This window comes from Liolophura sinensis, chromosome 1 (assembly GCF_032854445.1).
Source record: "Liolophura sinensis isolate JHLJ2023 chromosome 1, CUHK_Ljap_v2, whole genome shotgun sequence".
In the NCBI taxonomy this organism is placed as follows: domain Eukaryota; kingdom Metazoa; phylum Mollusca; class Polyplacophora; order Chitonida; family Chitonidae; genus Liolophura; species Liolophura sinensis.
Genome location: NC_088295.1, coordinates 45,832,024 through 45,855,127, shown reverse-complemented (window position 1 = coordinate 45,855,127; position 23,104 = coordinate 45,832,024). Strand labels below are relative to the sequence as shown.

Here is a 23,104-nt window from a genome sequence, read left to right as displayed (position 1 = left end):
ATATGAACTGGTTTTACTATGGCCATAATGTTAAACACAAGTCAAATAATTATTAATTTAACTATATCTTCTGTTATTCCTAAACCTGTTTCTGATGTAATATGTAAAATGTGTGTATGCTACATCCATTTGTTACATATGTACATGTGCACAAGTCAAATTGAGGCAGTTTAGTACACTGACCTGCAGACTATGTTAGTCAAATTTAGGACGTAAGAAAATGTGTTGTAAATGAGTGTGAACACAGTAGTTCTATTAAAACATAACTACAATTTAATCAGGATTTTTGTCTGATGCTAGTATCTCTGCGATGGTTGGTGATTACAGTGTAATGTATTAATCTGGACCCATTCAAATAAATTTGGTAAATAAACAATATTACATGTTTACATGAAGTGGAGCTCAGTGGCCCAGAGCCCTCTCACCAATGCAGGTACTGTGGGTTCAAGTCCAGCTCATGCTGGCTTCCTCTCTGGCTATATGTGGGGTCGTGGGTGTCTCCTGTGCTCGTCCCACTATAATACTGGCTGCAGTCCTATAAGTGAAATATTTTTGAGTATGGCATAAAACACCAATCAAATAAATAATTAAATACATGTTTAGATGTGAAAAGGCTTTGGAAAGACAGTACCTTTATAATATCTGCACACAATGCAGTGTCCTTCACGTACATTTAAATGCTGAGATTTGATCATTTTAATTTACTATCTGTTCATGTGCCTGTTCTGATGACACAGTATTTGCTGAAATATTGCCAACATGGCACTGAGCCATAATACATGTAGTTTATTCATTCTTGCTATTCTATTTTTTTTCAGAATTAATTGGGTCTACCAAAAAGCTGAATATTAACTACCAGGATGGAGATGGGTAAGTATTTGTACACAGTCGGCTGCCAGCTGTTACTAGTACAGATGCTATCAGTTCATGCCTCTGTTTATACAAGCCACATCATTGTAGCCATAGTTCTTGTCACAATTAATAGCTTTGCCTGCGGAGCCCTATTTTGGCTTGATGGTTATAGAGTGGTATCTCACGGCATTTGTAGGCTTTGGTAATAACAATTAGTTGATCAGGAATCGTTGAATCACGCACGACGAGCGGGTCAAATTGCATTTATTGATGAAATCAATCGCAGACAATAAGAGTCTTATAATGGGAGTTCAATTGACTAACTAAAGCTGTATGGCCTTTGTTGTTTGACATCACTGGAAGGCAGTGATCTTCAGTGAAAACAATGGACAACTCCCTTTAGATTTGATGGTGTAGCGTACCAACAGAATCATGGTATCACCCTGTTGTTAATTTGAGGATCAGCGAAATTACAGATGTTAAACGTAAAGGGAATCTAAAATTGGTTAGTATTGAATGTCCTCTATGAATAAACCTTGCAGTCAACAGCCAGTGTTTCGATTGGATTTTGTTAATAGGTAGTCAGTACCAGTCAGCACAAAACTTCATGTATGAACTAAGTGAATTTGTTTGTATGTGAGCTTGGGCACATGTAGATACAGTGTAGGGAATACTGCGTACCCTTATGTTCATGGTAAATGACTACTGCCTTAATAGTTTGTCTTCGTGCAAAAGGACTGGGGTAGTTCAGAATTTTAATGACACACATAACACTTACATGTTATCATATAAAATAGATATGCTAGACAGAAGGTATTTGTAGCAGTTCTATTCACCTTCCTTACTCAGGTGTAATCGGGATGTTTCAACCTTTATCCACAGTTTTGTTCCATGATCAGTTTATTTAATATAAACTAACAGAATAAAATTTACAAAGGTGTGATCATTCTGGGTAGTTCTTGTAGATTCATTTGTTTATTTCAGTCTGGATTTAAATTCTTTAACATATTAAAAGATTGACAATATTGACATTAGTATAATGTAACATATTGGACTGCATACTGTACATGGACTTTGTCATTTGACACCTTTTGACACCTTTTCACTTAATCAAGCTGTAAACTTTGTAATATATTTGAAAAAAGTAAACCTCTTTAATACTTATGTGTATAATGGTAAAATAGTATATTGGGACCATTTGCATTTCTTGTGTGTGAAAAGAAATTGTGCAAACATTTTTGTAAATTAACTATTGAAATATCAACTTGCCAGTACTATTTAAATGTCCCTGTCATAACTCAGAAACACAACTGACGCATGCCGACTCAAGTCATATGCACTCTTGGAACTTCCTGACATTGCATTCAGCATGAGAGGCTATGTCAAGTACTGTCTTCTATATAGCAATACAATCAGGCAGTATGACCAATGTATCTCCATTGAGACCAGTCTACTACAAGGGTACTTGTATATGATATAACCATGATATCGTTTGAACTGATGTTAGAGCTCAAGCCCCCAAAACGCAAAACAAAATGGGAACCTATTACCCACATGTGCTTTGTTGTTGATAGTGTATCCATTTCATTGATTTCATATTTTATATCTGATGTTGTTGTTGCTGTTAGTGTTGTTATAAATATGTCTGTTTTTGTTTGATTTTTGATTAGGATGTCGAGCTTGCACCAAGCTGCCCTCATGGGTAACACTGGGATTATGCGAACCCTCTTGGAAGCTGGCGCTCAAGTTGGGGTCAAGGACAACAAAGGTGAGAGATCAGGGGTAATATGGTACTGTGCTCACAAGGACTATGCCTGCAAGTGCATTTGGTGCAGCGGCTTTACTATCTGTGCATCTGAAGTTTAGGGCCATACTTCTGTATGGATTTCCCAACCTGTAGGGAAACATAAGACAGATGGAAACATGTAGTTTCTTATTCAGATCTTAGACAGTGACGAGAGACATGTATTTGAGTGACACATTTAGAATGACAAGTTCTCACTGGGATGGTGTAGTGATTAGATTGTCTTACGGGTCACCGAAAGTAACATCAAACCACAAATGAAACGAAAGCAAAGAAAATAGTAGTGATGTTAGTGGAGAACTTCAAGACATTTCTGAAGGGAGATAAAACCTTAGTGAAAATAAGTGCCCAAACTGTACTGAAATTCATTTCTGAAACATACAGGATCTTCAGCACTGGAAATGCTGAAGGAATGCATATACTTGTTAGCATGATAAAGGTTTTCTTTAAGTAAAGATGTCCACAAATCCTTCTGTAGTTCTTTATCAAATGTAATCTGTCAGCAAAGGTGCTGTGAGTCTTGCACATAGGTTTAGCCCAGGGGGATGTCCCAATGTCTTTGAGATGCCCTATTCTGACAAAATTAACCTAGGGGAAATATAGGAGAAAATTGAGAAAGAGACGGCCTGATTTAAAAGTCCGGCTAAATCTATGGTCTTACAGTTAATAGTTGGAAGTAAATTCTGAAACTGATGGAGCCTTGTAAACAAAAAAATAAGAAAAAAGTTGTTTTGATTAAACAGGTAGCAAACAAAGGAATCATGTTTTCTTCTATGAACTTTGATCAGGTCCATTTTTCTTATTTTCTTTTCACCATATTTTAAATCTCAAGGTCATGCCATTTTTGCAGTAATTCTTAACAGTTAATGTTAATTAAGTTTGTTTATATTTATTTATTTATTTTGTGTAATTTATTTTATTTTTTATTTATTTATTTTTGATTGATGTTTTATGCCATGTTTATAACGTAGCAAGAGAAATAAATACAGTGTAATGCAGTGATACCTGATTTCCTCTGTTTAGCAATTTATGGTTCATTCCTGATACTCAGATTCTAATATTTATTTACATTTCACATTTGTGTACTAGAATCCAAAACCAGACACCTATTTTCAATTTCTCATGACGATAATTCATGTGTATGACTTGGCTTACTCTGAAGAACAGATACAATACAGTACAAATCAGCCTTAACAGCATCACAACAACAGCTATACTTTCTCTTAGCTACTCAGTCACTGATTCAAACAAGCAATTGCATGTTCTGTTAGATCAGTTTCTAAATGGTTTGTGATAGCTGTGTACCTAAAAGGCCAACCATGTACATTTGCACTGTAGGTCAAGTTAGTCTGTGTGTGAACTGATCAGGTTTGTGACAGTCAGCACGTCCTATACAGATATCCCCGTAAATAGCGCAGAAACAGAGGGTCGGCCCAAAATATCTACATGTATAAACACCTGTTCACTGTTTCAGTGCAAACCTGCAGTGCTGTGAAAATATCATAGGTTGGGACTTGCCCCTGGTAGATTTTCTCCTAGTTACACATGTACCCCATGTTCTGATGGAGTAGGAGAGACATTACCTGATTCTTTTGACAGGTGTAACAGCAGAACGTGTTGAGTGGTCAGTCAGGTAGTCCTTGTGTCACAACACCTGTCAACAGACGGACTACATGTACATGGAATTCTGTTTTTTTTTTTTCTTGGTAGCTAGCACAATTAGAGTCTTCAATTGTAGGGGTTTTAAGGTGCAAGTTCGAATGTTATGCCTGCACAGAAATTTTGTTGCATACATGTATGTACCTTATTACATAAACATATACCTTTTTACATACACGTATACCTTTTTACATACATATACCTTTTTACATACACATATACCTTTTTAGTAAAACAGTAGATGGTCATATTCTGTTTATGTTTCCAAAGTGATGTACTGTGTACATGTAATAGCTCTGCCTAGTTTCCTCTTAACAAAATGCCACCTGCAGTTGAATAAGTGAAATATTCTTGAGTATGGCGTAAAACAGCAATCAAATATATTACATAAATAATTTCTGAACACTGAGACAAATAGGGCAAATACATGAATGTATGCACACGTATATTTAAATGTTTCGTGATTAATTCCCTTTCATGTGTTTACACCTGATTTTTACCTGTATATGTGTTCTGTTGGTGGAACATTTCAAAGATGTATTAAAATGCGCATTGTAATGTTCAAGTGATAAATTCTGAGTGTCATTACTTCATAAACTGGTGATCAAATCCAGTTGGTTTTAAAGAGCACCATTATGAAAATGAATGATGGGACATACTTGTAATTTGTGAAACAAGAAATAATATCCAAGTAATTGTAAACCATGTACATATATTTAATGTAAGAGTAGAGTTTGAAATTTGATAATGTTAAAAGCTGAAATAATCCCCTTTGACACCATCAATGCCTAATAAAATACAAGTACATGTAAACGTTTCCTGTATAGACCATCTTCATAACAATTGATTGCATTCAGTTGTGTTTATTAGAAAAAATTTTGGAAATAGTTCTCAGTCAGATGCTTGATGTGTATTTTCTAGTATAGTGGAGAATACTTACTTGTATTCATCCATCTGCATTAGTAACCATTAAGTCAGGAGAAATTATCTCATGATGAGACTGAAAAGGCAATTTCCCCTAAAGGACCTAAAATTTTGCCCACAAACATGCATATTTAGAGGCAAATAAATGACACAAAATATTGTTTTTGGTGCTGAAACTCGCAATTTTCCAGTAGAATATCATTCCATGTTCCTAACAAACCTCAAAACACCTTTCTAAAATCTATAGAAAAATCAATAAAAGTTCAGAACAAAATTTCTGGTCATTTAGGGTATTTACAAATGCTTTGCGTATTTATTTGGTTAGAGTTTTGCACCATACTCCAGAATATTTCACTTATATGGCAGTGGCCAGCATTATGGTGGGAGAAACAGGTTCAGTCCAAGGGAAACCCATGACCATCCGCAGTATTTATAAAGGGTGTACATGTACCTGCAGTATGCAGAGTTAAACATGTATCAGCGGTATTTTTTGCACCATTGAGTTTCGCGTGGCATGGTCATGTATGGGTATAGGTGTTTGGGGGCGTCATAATTTGATCAGACAGCCAGGGTAGCCAGTAGACATGTTGTTATATAGTATGTTGTGGTAACATGTGCTGTGTTTGGTAACACTGACTTCACACCCTATCCTGTGTTTGATAAACATCCCACATCCAGACTCCATGATTCACACGCACAGAAACATATTTAATGATAACCACGCCACTCGGTGTAGCGTACTGTCTCATGTCATTACTGTAACGTGTAATATTTTGTATTAAAGGGGTTGAACACATTATTACATAAATCTGTACACATCCGCGAACGTTTATATGCGCTGAAATGTTATAATTGTGTAATCTCTTTGTTCATAGCAAGAAAAACACATAACTGTCCAGTGATTGTCAGTGCTGTTAACTTAGGGCAGCTTTATTTCCACGCATCATATACACACATAATAACACCAGCTGTAGCTGTTTGCTGCAGAAATGATGATGTTTTACCAGAGGGTTTAATTAACTGTGATGTGCGCAGTTATGCCTGGAGTCCTTAACTGTGGTGGTTGTCAGAATATATCTTGAGATGCTGGGCTCTACATATATTGGCCTGTGTAATTTATATTTGAAAGGGAATACATGTATTGTTCACCAGTCTACATAAATAAGAACGGACATCATTCGACTGTCCACATGAATGTTGATGTCACTCACCTGTTCACACCTCCAAAGGCATGATGCTTGTATTGCTCGGCTGAGTAAGTGAATATCACTTACAGAGAACTGTACTGAGCAGTTCATAAAATGCGTTTACTACACTCTGCCTTCAGAAGTTCAGAAATTTCCTAAGCAGTCTTAAATGTACAATGATTTGTCTGGACAGGGGGAGATGTGTTATAAGCATATGTTATAAGCACCATTTGTAACAGTACAATAAGAGCTACAATAAGGCATTTCCCACATTATTATTGTGTATGTTTGTATACAGCATACACAGGTTACAGGGAGACTGATCACCATCAGGTGCTTCTATTCCTACATGGTATTGTACTATAGATTCCAAATGTTTCACATCTGCTCCAAATTATCTACCAGGTACTTTATTCCAGTATACACCAGGTATCGTAACATGTGGGCTGGAGTTTTCATATGGCTCTCTCAGTAGTAATGTGTATGGGCCAATAGCTATAGTCAGAATAATAATTGAAATGTGAATAAAATGATCAATATTACGATGTTTATTTGTTAAATGTCAAATGATCTGAATCTGCTGTAGATTGTATGCACATCCCAGCCACTTTGTACATCCACCTCCCTGAGACACTTTGTACGTCCACCTCCCTGAGACACTTTGTACATCCACCTCCCTGAGACAGTTTGTACATCCACCTCCCTGAGACACTTTGTACATCCACCTCCCTGAGACACTTTGTACATCCACCTCCCTGAAACACTTTGTACATCCACCTCCCTGAGACAGTTTGTACATCCACCTCCCTGAGACAGTTTGTACATCCACCTCCCTGAGACACTTTGTACATCCACCTCCCTGAGACACTTTGTACATCCACCTCCCTGAGACACTTTGTACATCCACCTCCCTGAGACAGTTTGTACATCCACCTCCCTGAGACACTTTGTATATCCACCTTCCTGAGACACTTTGTACGTCCACCTCCCTGAGACACTTTGTACGTCCACCTCCCTGAGACACTTTGTACATTCACCTCCCCTTTGGCACTTTGTACATCCACCTCCCTGAGACACTTTGTACATCCACCTCCCTGAGACACTTTGTACGTCCACCTCCCTGAGACACTTTGTACATTCACCTCCCCTTTGGCACTTTGTACTTCCACCTCCCCTGAGACACTATGTACATGTACATGCACCTTCCCTTTGCCACTTTCCACATGCACCTCCTCTGAGACACTGTATATGTACTTCCCAGACACTTGATGAAGGCACTGCCTCTATGTGCACCTTTCTGGGATTTTGTAAATGCACTTCTCAGACACTCTGTATATATACCTCCTGAACACCGTGACAGAAGCCTCTCACCATTGCAATTGCTCATGCTGTCCACATGTATGTGAGATGGTCTTCCAGCACCCTGCGGTTGGTCGTGGGTTTCCCCAGGCTGTGCGTTAAACACTAATTAAATAAATAAATACACTTTGTTTATTTGTTTCTTTAGTTTTTACAAACAAAGTACAGCTATGCGAGCTGTGATCAAAGTATATGTACATGCACATACCACTCTAAGAATAGATTGCGGGTTGATGATTACATTACATAATCCCTATCAACTGTTCTAATTTCAGGGTCTCTATCTTCAAACTTTAACTCGTTTACATGTATATACTATTTCAGGAACACAGTGCTTGAACATTGAACAGTGTGATACATGATCAGGAAGCACATGCAATAAATATGAAATTCTGTGTTTCAGGGATGACCCCCTTGCACTATGCAGCCTGGCAGGGTCTGATGGACCCTGTGAGGATACTACTGTACTGGATGGCCCCTGTTAATGAACAAGCCTTCAATGGGGACCTTCCTCTTCACCTTGCCTGCCAACATGGACATGTGGATGTGGTAAGTAAAATATGCAAACACCGTGTGTCAGTGAGCTTCTGCATCTGCTGTGGTCAGCATTAAATTCATATACATGTTTGAACAGCAAGATGCTCTTGTACTGAAATTTATTGACAGCTCCAGCGAATTCCATGAAGTTCTGTGATACATGGAGAGCGCTTATTAGAAAAGCTGTGGTTGGGTCCGGAGGTCATCAGTTCAAATCCAATAAAGATTGTACAAAAGTACAGTAGAGATTTTGCAGAAAGGTTGCAGAAATGAGTTACATTGGGCATGACTGGCAGCAGCCAGTGTTACCTGCCTAATTTCTGGCTTACATGGTGTTTTTATAAAACCATGGCAACATATAAATGACCTTATACAATATTCATACATTGTTTGGGATTCACAGATGCGAAAGGAAATAACATTTGATTTTTGTGATGTACAATTTTTTATTGCCCATCAGTCTTTGTAGTGTGCTTTTTTTTGCAACAGGATGAAGTTTTTTAGGCACCTGACTTGGTGCTGTAGGTTGCATTGGCATCTGCTGTGTGATTTCCATGTGCCGCCTAAGTCTGAACAAAGTCCTTTTTTAGGGGCAAATAAATGTCATAAAATAATACGGAGGGGGGGGGGGGGAGACTTTTTTGTGTGCGTTGTTTGGGGTCTAGAATTTTAGGGGGAGAAAAAAGTGACTAGATGTTTGAGTATTGTTTGGCCCTGTTTCAGTTTTGAACATGTACAGTATCATGACCATAGCCAAAGTCTGCCCATGTAAACTTTTTTATGTTAGCTTAATACAAGCTGTTACTTTGCTCATCCATGATTCCTCTTGGGAGGAAAGCAGCAAAAGCAGGAAACTGGCGGACTGGTCCAGATTTGGTTTTGTAATGCACCTGTACATTAATGCCCAATCCATGAGGGAAAGTATATCTGGGTTAATTGGTGATTATTTTCATGTAAGGTTTATATCTTTCTTGTTCGATTGTACAAATATACACATACAGTGTGTTTTTCTAACAGCTTTAACACACGTGTGTATTTGTCTTGCGGCTTCCACCATGTTTATAAGTTGCAGCCAAAATACACACATTCTTGTTGTGCAGGAAAGACTACATACATGTGCTGTAGTGAACTTCCTAGTCAGTTTTAACCTTTTGCACTCTGATTTACAAAAGATAAAAAGGAAGATATGTAATCTACAATTGGGTCCTTACCGAAAGCACTGTGCAATTATAGCCTATGTTGTCATATTTTTGGGAGGCTTTCTCTCTTGTGAATTTGATTTACAATACCATTACAGTATTTTTTTTTATCTTTACTTCACAGGTGAATAAGCTTTTAATGCTCTGTGAGTCAATTAAAAACAGATTTTCCTATGATCACACTGAATCCTGCTCACATTTAAAAAATTAAGCATGTATTTGACTGTTAATGGTTTAATGCTGAGATAAAAATTGTTATCTGTTCAGTGTGCTGTAGGGTGGACAAATTGATGTTATATTTGATATGCTAGATTAAACCCAAAGCTATTTAACCTTGTTGGGAATTTCCAAACTGGCCTTTATAGGAGGGCGGGGGGGGGGGGGGGGGAGTTGCAGTCCAACTAACCTGGAAATGTTAAGGTGGCAAGTTAGAGCCAGTGCAGCTGGTATTCTACCGCTTTGCAGGTACAGGCACACCTTTTATCTGATACGTAATGCTCAATGCTTCAGAAACCTCGAAGAAAAGAATGAAAAGATCTGGTGTATTTAAATGATTGTCCCAAAGAGATTTTGAGCACTGCAATTTGTATGTTGATCAAGATAAAGGTGGTAGTGAAGCAGCCAACCATTAAATTTGTCAGTGAACATTTACCTGTGTTTTGCATATCTGTACAATGTAAGTTTCTGTTGCACCAGGTGAATGCCCTGCTAAGCCAGCATGCAAGTCCCACGTCCAGAAATAAAGAATACAAAACACCGTTGGACCTGGCCTGTGAATTTGGCAGATATGGGGTAAGAGAAGCGTGAAATAAGGCTTTACATATATGCCTTAGATGTGTGACAGTGACAGTGTTACTGCATGAACGTACAACCACAGAGAAGCCTCAGTTTGGGTGTGAACCACATTACAAACCAATAATGCAGTGAAAAAATTCAACAACACCACCATTTTTTTTCTTTCTTTCAATTTTTTTTTTTTGTGTAAGTTGTTAGGGTATTGACTGTCTGAGAACTTGTATTAAGTTATTGTACTGATGTTTGCCATGGAATGTAAATATGATAATAATTGTTCAGGTGGTGTTGCTCTTCATTGATCGGTGAAGGCATTGGTAACATGTACAAATGAGCTGTGCAGTACATCTGTAAACATCACAGTGCTTGTGTGTGTGAAGTTGTGAACCCTATACATCTAATAAAAGACAGACTTTTTATTCAGTGTGAAAGATTTTTTCCACTGTCAAATTTTGGGGTTTTATGATTTGCATAAATATTTACCACGGGATGCAGTGTAATGTCCAGCGTAAATTTTGGGTAACATGATATGCCTAGGTTCCGCCCAGTGCCCCACTGCTCCCGTGCTTGACTGTGCTGCCGTACATGTACCATAATAGGTGTATTAGGCATATATTGTGATTGCACACGTAATAAAAGGCGGTATGTATGTACATGTTAGGCCTCTTCAATTTTAGACTTTTATTTAATTCAGGTGACCTTAGTTCTACTTCAGAGTGTGACATTTATCAATGTGTCAGGAATATGTATTTTCTGAAGCTTGGCTTTCACAGACCAATGCGTGGAGGTGTTTTGGTTTTGACAGTTGGCGATTGTAAAACGTCTAGTTAAAGGTGATGGACACGATAAGGACACTTCATACCAGCAAATCACTGGGTCGGAACCTTGTAGCTCAGGTGCACAAAAACTAATTGTTGATGTTGGTCGAGTAAATGATGGGTCATGTTCACAGTGACTGTACATGGATATGTGCTATGTCCTGTGGAAGGCATATCTTATATCTCAATCTCTCTAGTGTGCCTAATGCTCTAATGTGACAAATACAATTATGCACCATATGGTACATGTATTTATGTATAGTATTGAAAACAAAGACACGTGTTTTATTTTATTATTCTCTTCTTTGTTTCTAGCACAATGTCCTGCATTTCTTAGTGTTCATTTTTTTTCAGACTTCAAATTGGTCTCAGATAGACATACACGTGCATCTTTAAAGAATAGTGCTTTGGACATGAAATTGAAATGAAGTCTGCTCGTAATGGTTTACATTGTTCATGTCCATAGACTGGTCTCATAGCGATGCCACACTGATAGTACACTGTGATACCAGTTAGGTAGGAGTTGATAGTAACTTGTCGGAGGGCCTGGTGTTATGCTGAAAGAAAGCCATAAACAGAACTGAATTATAAGAGAAACTTGTTAATCAGTGAAACTCCAGAGGTACATGTAGCAGGACAGTCATGGGTTTCTTGAAATCTTTGACAACACTTGAAATATGTTGAAAGGTTTTCATGACCTTGAAAATCCTTAAAAAGAGGTCATTTTTGAATCCTTGAAAATATCCTTAATATTGCAATGTTTTAATAATACAGGTAGTATCCTATTGCATTCAGTTTAAAATGAAATTAATCTCGACTTTAAGTTTGAATGCTAAATGGCCCTTGATAACACAGGATATTAGGTCCTTGAAGATCCTTTGCTTATTGTTCTTTTATTCAATTTGATTCAACTTCTTTAAAGTTTATGAAACTTTGAAGTCATAGGACTTCATAAGTCATAAGCTCACAACACCGGCAGACGGAGCCACATCATAAGCTCACACCGGCAGACAGAGCCACATCATAAGCTCATAACACCGGCAGACGGAGCCACATCTTAAGCTCATAACACCGGCAGACGGAGCCACATCATAAGCTCACAACACCGGCAGACGGAGCCACATCATAAGCTCACACCGGCAGACGGAGCCACATCATAAGCTCACACCGGCAGACAGAGCCACATCATAAGCTCATAACACCGGCAGACGGAGCCACATCATAAGCTCACAACACTGACAGACGGAGCCACATCATAAGCTCACAACACTGACAGACGGAGTCACATCATGAGCTCACAACACCGACAGACAGAGGCACATCATAAGCTCACGACACCGACAGACAGAGGCACATCATAATGCCATGGGGTTATTATTATGCCGGGCGTATTAAGGGGTGTATTTTATGAGAATTTTACCACTGTGTAGGACACATATGTAAATGTAACGTGCATGTTGAACAGTTACCTTACAATATTTTCTACATCCTGACAGCAGATCCATTTAAACTGTGTGCTGGTGGATGTAAAATTGGATATCCACTTGCAATACTGCAAGGCTTTAAACTCTGCATCATCAGGTTTGTGTCAAATTTCAAGTGTGCTTGAAAAAAAAAAAAAAAGACTTCTTTTTTTGTCTTAACGTGCAATAATGAATTGACAACACTAGTGAGAAATGTCATGACATTTTCCTCATGCACCAAATGATCCCTGAAATTTTTAAAACTCGACATGTGATCGTGGGGTAACAATGTCCTCCTGTGTTTATGATGAAAGTGTACAAAACTTAAGCAGGCATCCAGAGAAGACTTGTAGATGAATGACAACGTTTGAAGGTAACCTCCATGACCAGGAAGGTAGAGGTTTATAAAAATGTGTCATCTTTGGCGTCATTCATGAAGAAGAAAGTTGTGAGACTTGTATTAGATGTGGGTATTATTAGAATGTTTTGTGAACTTGTGTGAAATTAAGAAAAAAAAGTCAAAACCTCAGTAGAAATGATGGGTTTGCAGGTTGCAGCTGTCATTGCAAGCATGTTACAGACAAACAGTAAAACATATTTCTAAACTGACTGTTTAGGAGCACAAAGTTAAACTGTCATATTGTGTGGCTGTTCCTGTTGGCATTAGACGTCATTCTTTGGTATTAAGTAGTCATATGAATGACTGGTAAAGATTCAAATGTGCAGTATTCATTCACCTATAATATGTAGGGTTCCTTGTTTTCTCTTCATTTCTAATGAGTTCAATTCCAGCTCATGCTGGCTTCCTCTCCGACCTTCCTGGGAAGATCTTTCATCAACGGCGGACGGTCGTGGGTTTACCCCGGGCACTCCCCGGTTTCCTCCCACTTTAACGGTGGCCACATTTGTATGAGTGATATATTCCTGAGTACGGTGTAAAACACCAATCAGATAAATAAAAACCTGTTCCTAAATTTGTATTTCCATGAGTGCAATGTACACTTACAAGACTGATGATCATTCATTAGAAGTGGTATACTTGCTACACCGCATACCACATTCTCAGCATGGTTTAAGTTTGTGGGTAAGAATTTAGCCTTGAACAATAAAATCAACTGCGGTTTTATGGCGCTTACTTTTGCGATGTGAATCAGTTATGTGTGAATGCAGAGTGGTGAACATTTTCCAGACAGAAATGGAACTATGGCAGTGTCACCTTTTATAACACGCAGCTTTATATATTGACTGCACAATAAGAGACACTTGTTTCACTTCACTGTATTCACAATAAGAAGTATGTGCATAGGTGTTAAATGTGTTTCATATTAAACCGATCTTATTCTTGTCACGTTTCCCAAATGATTGGGAAGAATATCGACGAGACTAAGGTTCATCTGTCAATAAATGACTGCTTGCAGCCCATTTATATGATCATAATGTGAGGTCAGTTTTTCAACAAAGCCGGCGCAGGCCTATAAATTTATGCTGGGAACTGGTGTAGAATAGAAGTGACTCAGGGTTCTTGTGACTCATACTAGTCTATCTTGTGCATACAGATAGTGGCCTGTGGCTATATATGTATTTAGTATGGTGCATTCATATTAAATGTTAAGATACATGAGAACAAGGAGTAAACGTCAGGGCATATGTATGTAATCATTCACCCATGTTGTCTGTGCAGTGCAGAGCTTGAGAGTTCAAATCTGTCTGTTTCCGGTTTGTCTCATTTTCACAGTTGTCCTTACACATGTGACGATGTTGAGCGAAATTTTGAAAAACAGGTGTTAATATTTATGTTATTGAGTAAAAAAAAAAGTGTCTCGCAGTAACCTATGTATTATCAGGGGTAGCAAGTAAGGTGCAAATACTACTGGCTCCTTTGTGGCGCCTTGCTGGCTAAGTGTTATAGATGTACCAAGTTAAATATCGCACATCCATGATCTGATTTATGTGATTCTTGTGCTGAGAGCAGACCCAGGTATATTACATCTGAGCTCTGTTCTATTATCACCCAATTGCCTTTCCTTCCCTCACATCTTTCATATTGAAAAAGACTGAAATGAATATTGGTTGAAATACCACCTAAAGAGAAAGGGGTAAACAATTTGTTGTTTTCTTGAGCTGTACACCAAGATATATCCAGATGATAATGTTAGGTATCGAATGTGTGTGGGTGATAAAAGATTGCTGTTTTCGATTTTGTATGTGTCTTAGGCTGACATGATCTTTTCTCTGTATCGTGTTAGATACTGTGTGCTAAGCGATACTTTACATGTTGTTATATTAATAGCATTCTGCATCTTATGATTTTTATTCATTTATTTGATTTGATTGGTGTTTTAAGCCATACTCAAGAATATTTCACTTATACGACGACGTCCAGCATTATGGTGGTGCATCTTATAAAGTTATCTCATTGTGCAAGCTGACCTACTTCCAAGTGACCTAGTTTCCTAAATCTTGCAGTGCAAGTGCTTAATATTGCTTTTTTTTGCTTTCTGATTTTCACTCACAGGTTGTTGAAATTCTGCTGAACTGCAATGTTTGTCAGATTCTACTAGAAGACAGCCCCGAAGACATGAAAGACAACTTCCGCACCACCTGCATTCATTCTGCCGCCAAAAACGGACACACTGAAGTGATAAAGTAAGCCTTTATTCTCTGTCTCGTCTGAGATATGTGGTCGTCGCATGGTGGACAAAGGTTCTCCTGATGCAGCACAATGCATTACGTTGTATTACCCTGTTAGGGTCAAGGTTAAAAGCTGGGCAAACTAGCTAGGATTTGCATCAAACTCAATGACAACAGAGGTTCAGATTTTAACAAAGTCTGTGTGTAATGCAGCAGGCAAGAAAAAAAAAAACTTTTTGAAAAAATAAAGGAAAAGGTCAGCCATTTAAACCTCGAGGCTGTTTCTTTGCCTTTGAAGTACGATTTTTTTATCTTTTATAGAAGGTATGCGTGATCATATACACTTTGCAGTGGCAGATGTAGACTTGCTCATGCAACTGTTGGTCATTGTTTCGTGTGTGATGTGCTTGCATGTGCATTGTCATTTGCAAAGTTGCGAATAGGACTGTCAGTTGTCAAGTATTGAATGTATGTTATGGCAGAGCAGTAACTGGAAGAAAACAACATTTTTGTTCACACATTTTTCATATGAATTTATACAAATCCAAAAAAAAAAGAAAATGCACTCCTGCATTGTAAAATTCCATGGCTTTTATTAGTATTTATATTTGGGACATCTAGAGTTTAGCAAGTTTGTCATTAAACAAACCCTCCGCCATCCATTTCTTCAGTTGTCAGTTTAAAATTACCTAAAAAAATGGAAAAAAATTTCGACCATGACTATGTTGCTCATTTCGTAAGATATCTGAGAGTTCTCTTGATTGTAGAAAGGTGGTGTCAGGTTTGTTTTGAAAGTAGAATGATATCCTACTGGAATAATGTATGATTTATTTGCAAATGTAATATGACATTAATTTGCCTCTAAAAATGCAATTTTTTAGGGCTAAATTTTAGGTTATATTACATTTGGAACTAAATTATACACTTACAATTATTGTCAATATTTTGCCACCATAGATCTTATTTTTGTGTTGAACTGCTTCGGATTGTCACGTATTTTGCCACATTCTTGGTTGTATATGTGATAGTGATAATACAATGTGTATGTGGGTTTGTTTCTTCTAGACTGCTGCTCCAGGCAGGTGTGAGCATCAACAGGACCACTCTCCAGGGCACGCCCCTTCACGAAGCTGCCAAATATGGAAAACTGGAGGCCGTCAAACTCCTTCTTGACGTAAGAGCACTTCTACGTAATAATTTGTCCCCTGATATGTATCAAGTGGGCCAGAAAGAATGATAGCTTTCTTCAGTTTCAAACTTCAACATCATGTTGAAAATCATCAGTGAAAAAGTAATAAAGGAGAAAAAAAAAATTAAAATTGCATGCCGGGAATGTACATTGTCCAACAGACATTTCAGGCTTGCATTAACCTATCATGCTGAATAGCTGAAGGTGTGTAATATTTATTAAATAATGTCTATGGAATAAGCCTGATGTTCAAATTTTTTTTAATAATTGTGAATTTAAGAGGGTAATTTTTTTTCTTTCTGGCCAGTTTATGGAACCCTGGTAACCTTGCTGGCAAATGGCGTGAATTGTTTCAGCTTATCTGGTGGATTCTTAGTCTTTGACCAAAAGATTGCAGGCTCAAATCCACAACCTATCATAAGGTTTGGTGAATTGCTATCGTTTCGCTCAGAATCCACCACCCGTGAACCTGACCACTGTCATATAAGAGAAATATTCTGCAGTCACACCAGTATGTGACGAAATGTGCAGTCACAAGTTGTGACACAAGTTCATTTAAAAAATGCATCCCACAGTCAAGGATATAAACACTATCGCCCCAACAACAACAACAATGCCATAATAATGACAGTCCTTCCACCGAGCTGCTTACTGTAGCTAAACATACATGTACATGTACCCATAGCTGATAAAGTTATGTACATGTAGGCATGCATTGAAAGCGAAGGAAATGGTTCCTTTTTTCTGCAGTCGCATTAAAATGATTTATTGTATCTGTCATAGTGTTAGTGGAAAGAAATTCACTGACCTAATGTATCTTGGTCAGAACACAACATCATGTTGCTCGGAAGGGTTCTTTTTGCTTCTCTCATAGCAGTATGGGTTGATACTCAGTCAGCCATATAATCGTGCTTGTTCATGCATAAATATGAGAAAAAAATTTAAACACCTACATATATAACAGAATTTCTTGTGTCTGGTAAGATAGTATACTTTTGACAAAACCAAGTTTTTGGGGGTTTTTTTTTTTGTTGTTGTTGTATATGTTTGAGAGACAAGTTACGATTGACATCAAAGGAAATGAAAGTGTTGTCATAAGTTTGTCAGCTGATAGGCCCATGGACACTCAGGTGGATGACAATCCTGTCACAGAGATAATTACTATTGTAGCACTGACATGTCATCAGTTACCTGTAATAACAGTGCCGGCTTCATCAGTGTGGCAGTTCACATGGGTGAAATGGGCCCGTGAATGAATAGGAGGGTGGAACTGTGAAAAGTTCTTTGTGGTGCATAGTCTTTTAGAATCAACCTTTGAGGCATATTTGTTGATGATAAATTGTCACTGATGATACGGCATCAACTCATTGTACAGTACTTTTGTTATTGCTTCAACCCTCAGGCTATTCATTACACAATCCTCTTAAAGAGAGAGAGCGGGGAAAAAGAAAAGACTTAGTTTGCTAAATAACCCACTTATGACACTGCAATTGGTTTGAGTAATCAGGAAATCTGACAATTACCTGCCGGCTATCTGATGATTTATGCGTGATTCATCTTAGTTAAGCCTATTAACAACAGTTTTTTGCCTGACTACATCACCATCGAATATAATGGTTCGATCTACTTTGATGTACTTTTTACCTGCAGCTTCAGGTCTGTCATCTAAATTTTTGTGGTCAAAGTTTATATGGATGTGACCATTATGATTTGTAGGGTAGACAGGTGAGTGGCCTGACATCAGGCGCATGGACTGACGACACTTATTAGTTAAAATCCTATCACAGTGTTGGTAATAATTTACACATTACCTTCATGGCTGTTTCCCAGGATGTGTTAGATCACACATTGACATTTATTGACAGAAAGAAAAAAAGAATAAATGAACTTTAACATGTGAACTTTGCAGAACGTCTCTGTGCCTTATCTGCTGATCTTTGATGTCATTTTAGTAAGTAAAGGGCTGCATTATGTGTAACAAAAAAGTGCCGCTTTTCCCCTTTGAAAATCACCTCAGAAATTTGCATTGAAGTTTTTGTATGAGATACGTGTACATCGGTTGCATGTTTTAGAGTATTTATAGACTATCAGATTATACAGTGGACTATTTTGGGGGAGTTGATGTAAAAACGCTCTGCGCTAATCAGTTGTGGTTCATTCGTAGTTAATACGGGAGGAGGAGGTGTTCCTGTGGTATGATGTAAGATTCCACCATTGTAGTAATTGAGGTGTGGCTTCAACCCTGGCCTTGGGCAGGGCATCTATGTATTCCCTTCTTTCCATTCTCAGTGGGGTTTTGGTGACAATGAGCAGTTAACAGCTCTTGTAGGCAGTGTTTAGTTCCCTGAAGGCCCCATGTATTCTTCCAATATGTTGTGCAAGTCAGTGCCTGACATGTGGGAAAGTTTGTCAGTACCTGGCTAAACGTACTCTGGTTTCCCCCCCATTCACATGTCTGACACCCATCGTCAAGTGAAAAGTTCATGAGTATGGGGTTTAGCATCAATCAACTAAATAAATCTCACTGTTGATTTATATAGAAAGAACAGTGATGTCACTTAAATTTCTGCACACATCCTTCATTTATGTTCTGCTTGGTAGAAGTTCCAGAATAATAGAATTCAAAAGCTTTGATTCATGTATCTTCAATGAAGTTGCATTGTGGTCAAACTTTTATTATTATTTATTATTGTAGCTGTGTTACCTACCTATACAATTGGCTCCTTCCTTAAAAAAAAAGAACATAAAACATACAGGATGAACCAAGGGAGAGAAAAATGCACATGATAATGTTCTGTACTCAGAGGTTATGTCCCCTGTTTGGCATTATCTCATAAAATGAGTGAATAATTCTGTCTTCAGTTCGGTTCATATAACCTCAGCAGTATTTCATCAGTATTGTGACTTATCATATAGAAAATACCTCACAGGCTTTCAAAATATAATGTATACTTTTGTACTATGGAAAGACATTAAACTATTGATTGTTGTTTTTTTCACTGTTCTAAAACATTCTATTTCATCATTATTACTGTTAATTCTGTGTCATCTGTACAGGGATTTTGAATTTTTTACTCAGTAGTGTGATTGAAAAAAAACAAAGATTAACAAAACCTAAATAAATAGCAGTTAATAAAATAAAATTTCATCACATGTTGTTTACCTTATGGTTTAATATATATATTAACTAAAGGATGAGGAGATTTCTGTGGACAGTGATCATATTGGCCATTGGTATTTCATAGTTAATTTTGAATCCTCCTTTGATTTGTCTCAACAAAACAGCGTTGCCATCTTGCCACACTACACTCTGTTTTTCAGTCTGTTTTTGCCGACAGGGGGCATATTTTTACACTTGCATCTCCAAACTTATATTTGTATGTGTAGTACACCTTGCACATCTTATTGTCCAGACTAGGATCTGTTTTCCACATCAGCTGACTTGTTCTAATCTATGTTGTTTACAACAGACTAGGATTCTGGGGTGATAACACTGGTTAGGATGATGTATGTCCTGTGTGGTGTAGGAACCATAGCCTGTGCTCACTGTATACTGACCAGTGTTCTATGTACTTCCAGTGTGGGGCAGATGTCAACAAGGCCAACTCCTATGACCAAACTGCCCTGGATCTTGTCAACAAATTCACCACCAGCAAAGCTGCCAAGGACCTGAAAAAGTTGCTCAAAGGTACAGTTTTGTGATTTACTGCCGATACATTTGTTTTTGTCGTTTTCTGTCTGTTTTGACTACCTGAGTTCTGATGATGTTATTCACAAAAAGTTATTTTCAAAGTAAGCAATTGACAGGTATCCACTATTTGGATGTCTTTCCCAGGAAAGGTACCATTATTTACACCTTTATGTAGGAAATCCCTTTCAGTTATTTTTTAGTATTATAGCAGTGTTAAATCTGGCTTTGTTTGAAAACTCATGTAAAGATTATATTAACATTTTGTGAACTCAGATGTGGTACATTGCTTTGCCTTCAGGTATTTAAAGATTGCAAGGTTATGCCCAGAAGTTCATGGCTGTGTCCGCATTTAAAAAATGAAGCCATTTGATATAGTTTTATTTTGTGGGGGAAAAAAAAAACGTTCGAAAATTTTTAGAAACATGTTTCTTTGCTTTTTGCACCTAAGTCTTTTCACTTCATTTAATGGTATACTAATATTACGTTTGAAAAATGTACATAGTGACGGGGTCTTGAAAAATGTGGCATCTCAATAATTGTTCTCTTGTCCAACTTTGCAAGTCAGTGATGCAAAGATGATTTTCTTGTGTCACATAAGATGCAAGCTTCATAAAACTAAATTATTTCTCTACACCCTATAGTTCTTTCAGATTGTTACAAAATATTGGTCGCGGTTCTGGTTGAAAAGATTAAAGAATTAGGGTAAAGGTAATTTTTGTAAGATTTGCTTTTCTCCACTCTTATTAACCTGATCATTTCAGCATGTAAAAACAACAATTAAATTAAGTTAAAGTAATTTTGTTCTGTTGGGCAAAACACATTTTGTGAGATACATGCAGGAAAAAAAAAGGTCTGCGTAAAAGATGTTTGCACACGCATTATGCTATGTGCTGGAGTATTAGGAATGCATGTAAAATTCTGCATGTAAAAAATTGGCACAAGATGAGAAATCAGCGCACTAAAAAATCTGATTAGCATGGAGGCAGGAAGAAACTAGACACACAAGATTTCAGTGTAAATGGAGTGGCAGATAAGAAATATTGAGTGCTAAAAAAGATGCTGCCTGCATCTTGCAGGTTGTTGCTCTTTTGCAAGAAGCAGTTCTGAGTCAAGATAATCTTGTTTATGTGTTGAACCTGAGGTTCAGGGATAATGCTGAAAGCTGTGAAATATTAATAATTGATCGTGGCTTGGCACTGCCCTTACAGTAGACAAGGAATCCCCCATGCCCGGCTGCTGTCAAGAGTGGTCAATCTGCTTCGTATCATATTTCCCCTTTCCAAACTCTCCTCAGCTCTGCTTTTTTCTGCACATCTGAGCACTTCTGACAGACCTAAAAATGACTTACCCTGATTTCTCAACCTTTCTGCATATGAAAGATCAACTTATGATATACGTTTGAAGACAAAACTGGCAATTTCAAGGCTTCACAGAAAGTATGATTTTATCAGTCTACAAGGAATAATGCACTTAAAATATACTTGAGTAAACCTTTCGCAAACCTGGGACAGAGTTAAAGAATAACAGTAAATGTACAAATGTAGCATACAGGCAACCTACATGGCCTCTCCCCCTCCTTTCCTAACCCCCCATCATGAGTGTCTTAGTATCAGTGTACCGACACACGTCTCTTGCAGAGGATAACATAGGTAATAATTCAGACATAAGTGGAGGTGAGGATGGGCGACTGCAGATCAAGGCTACCATGTTCTCGCAGAAGGTGGCTGTACAGCCTGCACTTACCCACACCTGGCTGCTTAATGAACATGCCTGTTACACCGTGTTAACTGTTTCATAGCCCAGACTGTATATATGTACCAAAAGCCCTAAATATTTTGCCCTTTCATAAACCAAAACACTAAGCTAAGCCCAGTTTGTGATTCTTTAAAAGCCATTAGCAGACACTTTATGGCTGCATACAATTTTTTTCTTCTGCAGTTATGGAGAGGAGAGGCTCATAAAAAAGGAACAGTTTCGGATGTAACTGAACTGTGCATTTTGCCTCTTCTTTTAAGGGTCATATGACTGAAAAATTGTTGAGTACGACGTTAAACCCCAAGCACTCACTCACTAACTCATTCTTTCAAGGAGTTCTACTTGTCTTACATGCAGTAAGGTGCTATGACATTTAATTGTATGCTATTCTACCCTAATTCCTCAACCTCTTTGCATATGAGAGAGCAACTTTCATTGAAATTTATACACATTTTTTGATTTTGGGGACAAAACTACATTGGTTGGGTTAGCCAGTTCCAGGGCTTCACAAGAAGTATAATTTTTATCAGTACACACCCAGTATTTCCTTCATAATATGCTTAAATAAACACTTTACAAACATGCGAAAAAGGTTGAATAATTACAGTATTGGGAAATTGTGAGTTTCAGCACCAAAAGAGATATTTTTTGACACATTTTCCTCTACAAATGCATGTTTTTTCATTAAAAATTTTGTGTCAGATACAGTCAGGGCAGCAACTGGAAAGAATGTCAAGGTGATATGACTAAAAAAGCTTTGTGCAAATAGTCACCAGAGAAATTTAGTTGTGGAGAATGAATGTTTAAGGCTCTTGCTGATGGTTTCAGATTTTCCTGACAAAACACTCTTCTTGCATCATCTCCATTAGTGTGGAGAAATAAGAAGCAAAACGATAATATGATCATGTGGAAATGTGATAATAGTTTACTTCATAATGTAATTAATTATTGCTCTGCTGGTATGTGTAAGTATTGCACAGCTACTGTAGATCAGGCGTCAGCGTCTCACATTTATTAATGTTAGCTGACCCTCCTACTGGTTACCGAGGACTAGCAGCCGGAGCCGTTGTATTTTAGAAATATCTGTATGTGTGGCTACATGTACATCTGTCTGCCTAGTGTAAACAGTACTTAACACATGCATCATAGCCGGGTTAAAAGGCCTGGGTAAAAGGTTGGCCCTTGCTGTACACCTTGTTTTGATGTAACTGGAGTCCCTGAAGAAACAGCCAGTACCTCTGGCT

General features: G+C 37.8%; 1 protein-coding gene across 1 annotated transcript in view; it reads left to right on the top strand.

The window, feature by feature from the left end:
* Positions 1 to 23,104, top strand: part of LOC135481723 (caskin-2-like) — a 75,984-nt gene that overhangs the window by 4,453 nt on the left and 48,427 nt on the right. Inside the window, exons 2-8 of the mRNA XM_064761387.1 lie at positions 819 to 870; positions 2,523 to 2,620; positions 8,189 to 8,334; positions 10,218 to 10,313; positions 15,110 to 15,240; positions 16,291 to 16,399; positions 19,994 to 20,102. Coding sequence (XP_064617457.1) covers positions 819 to 870; positions 2,523 to 2,620; positions 8,189 to 8,334; positions 10,218 to 10,313; positions 15,110 to 15,240; positions 16,291 to 16,399; positions 19,994 to 20,102 — 741 coding nt within the window. The remainder of the gene's footprint in view (positions 1 to 818; positions 871 to 2,522; positions 2,621 to 8,188; positions 8,335 to 10,217; positions 10,314 to 15,109; positions 15,241 to 16,290; positions 16,400 to 19,993; positions 20,103 to 23,104) is intronic.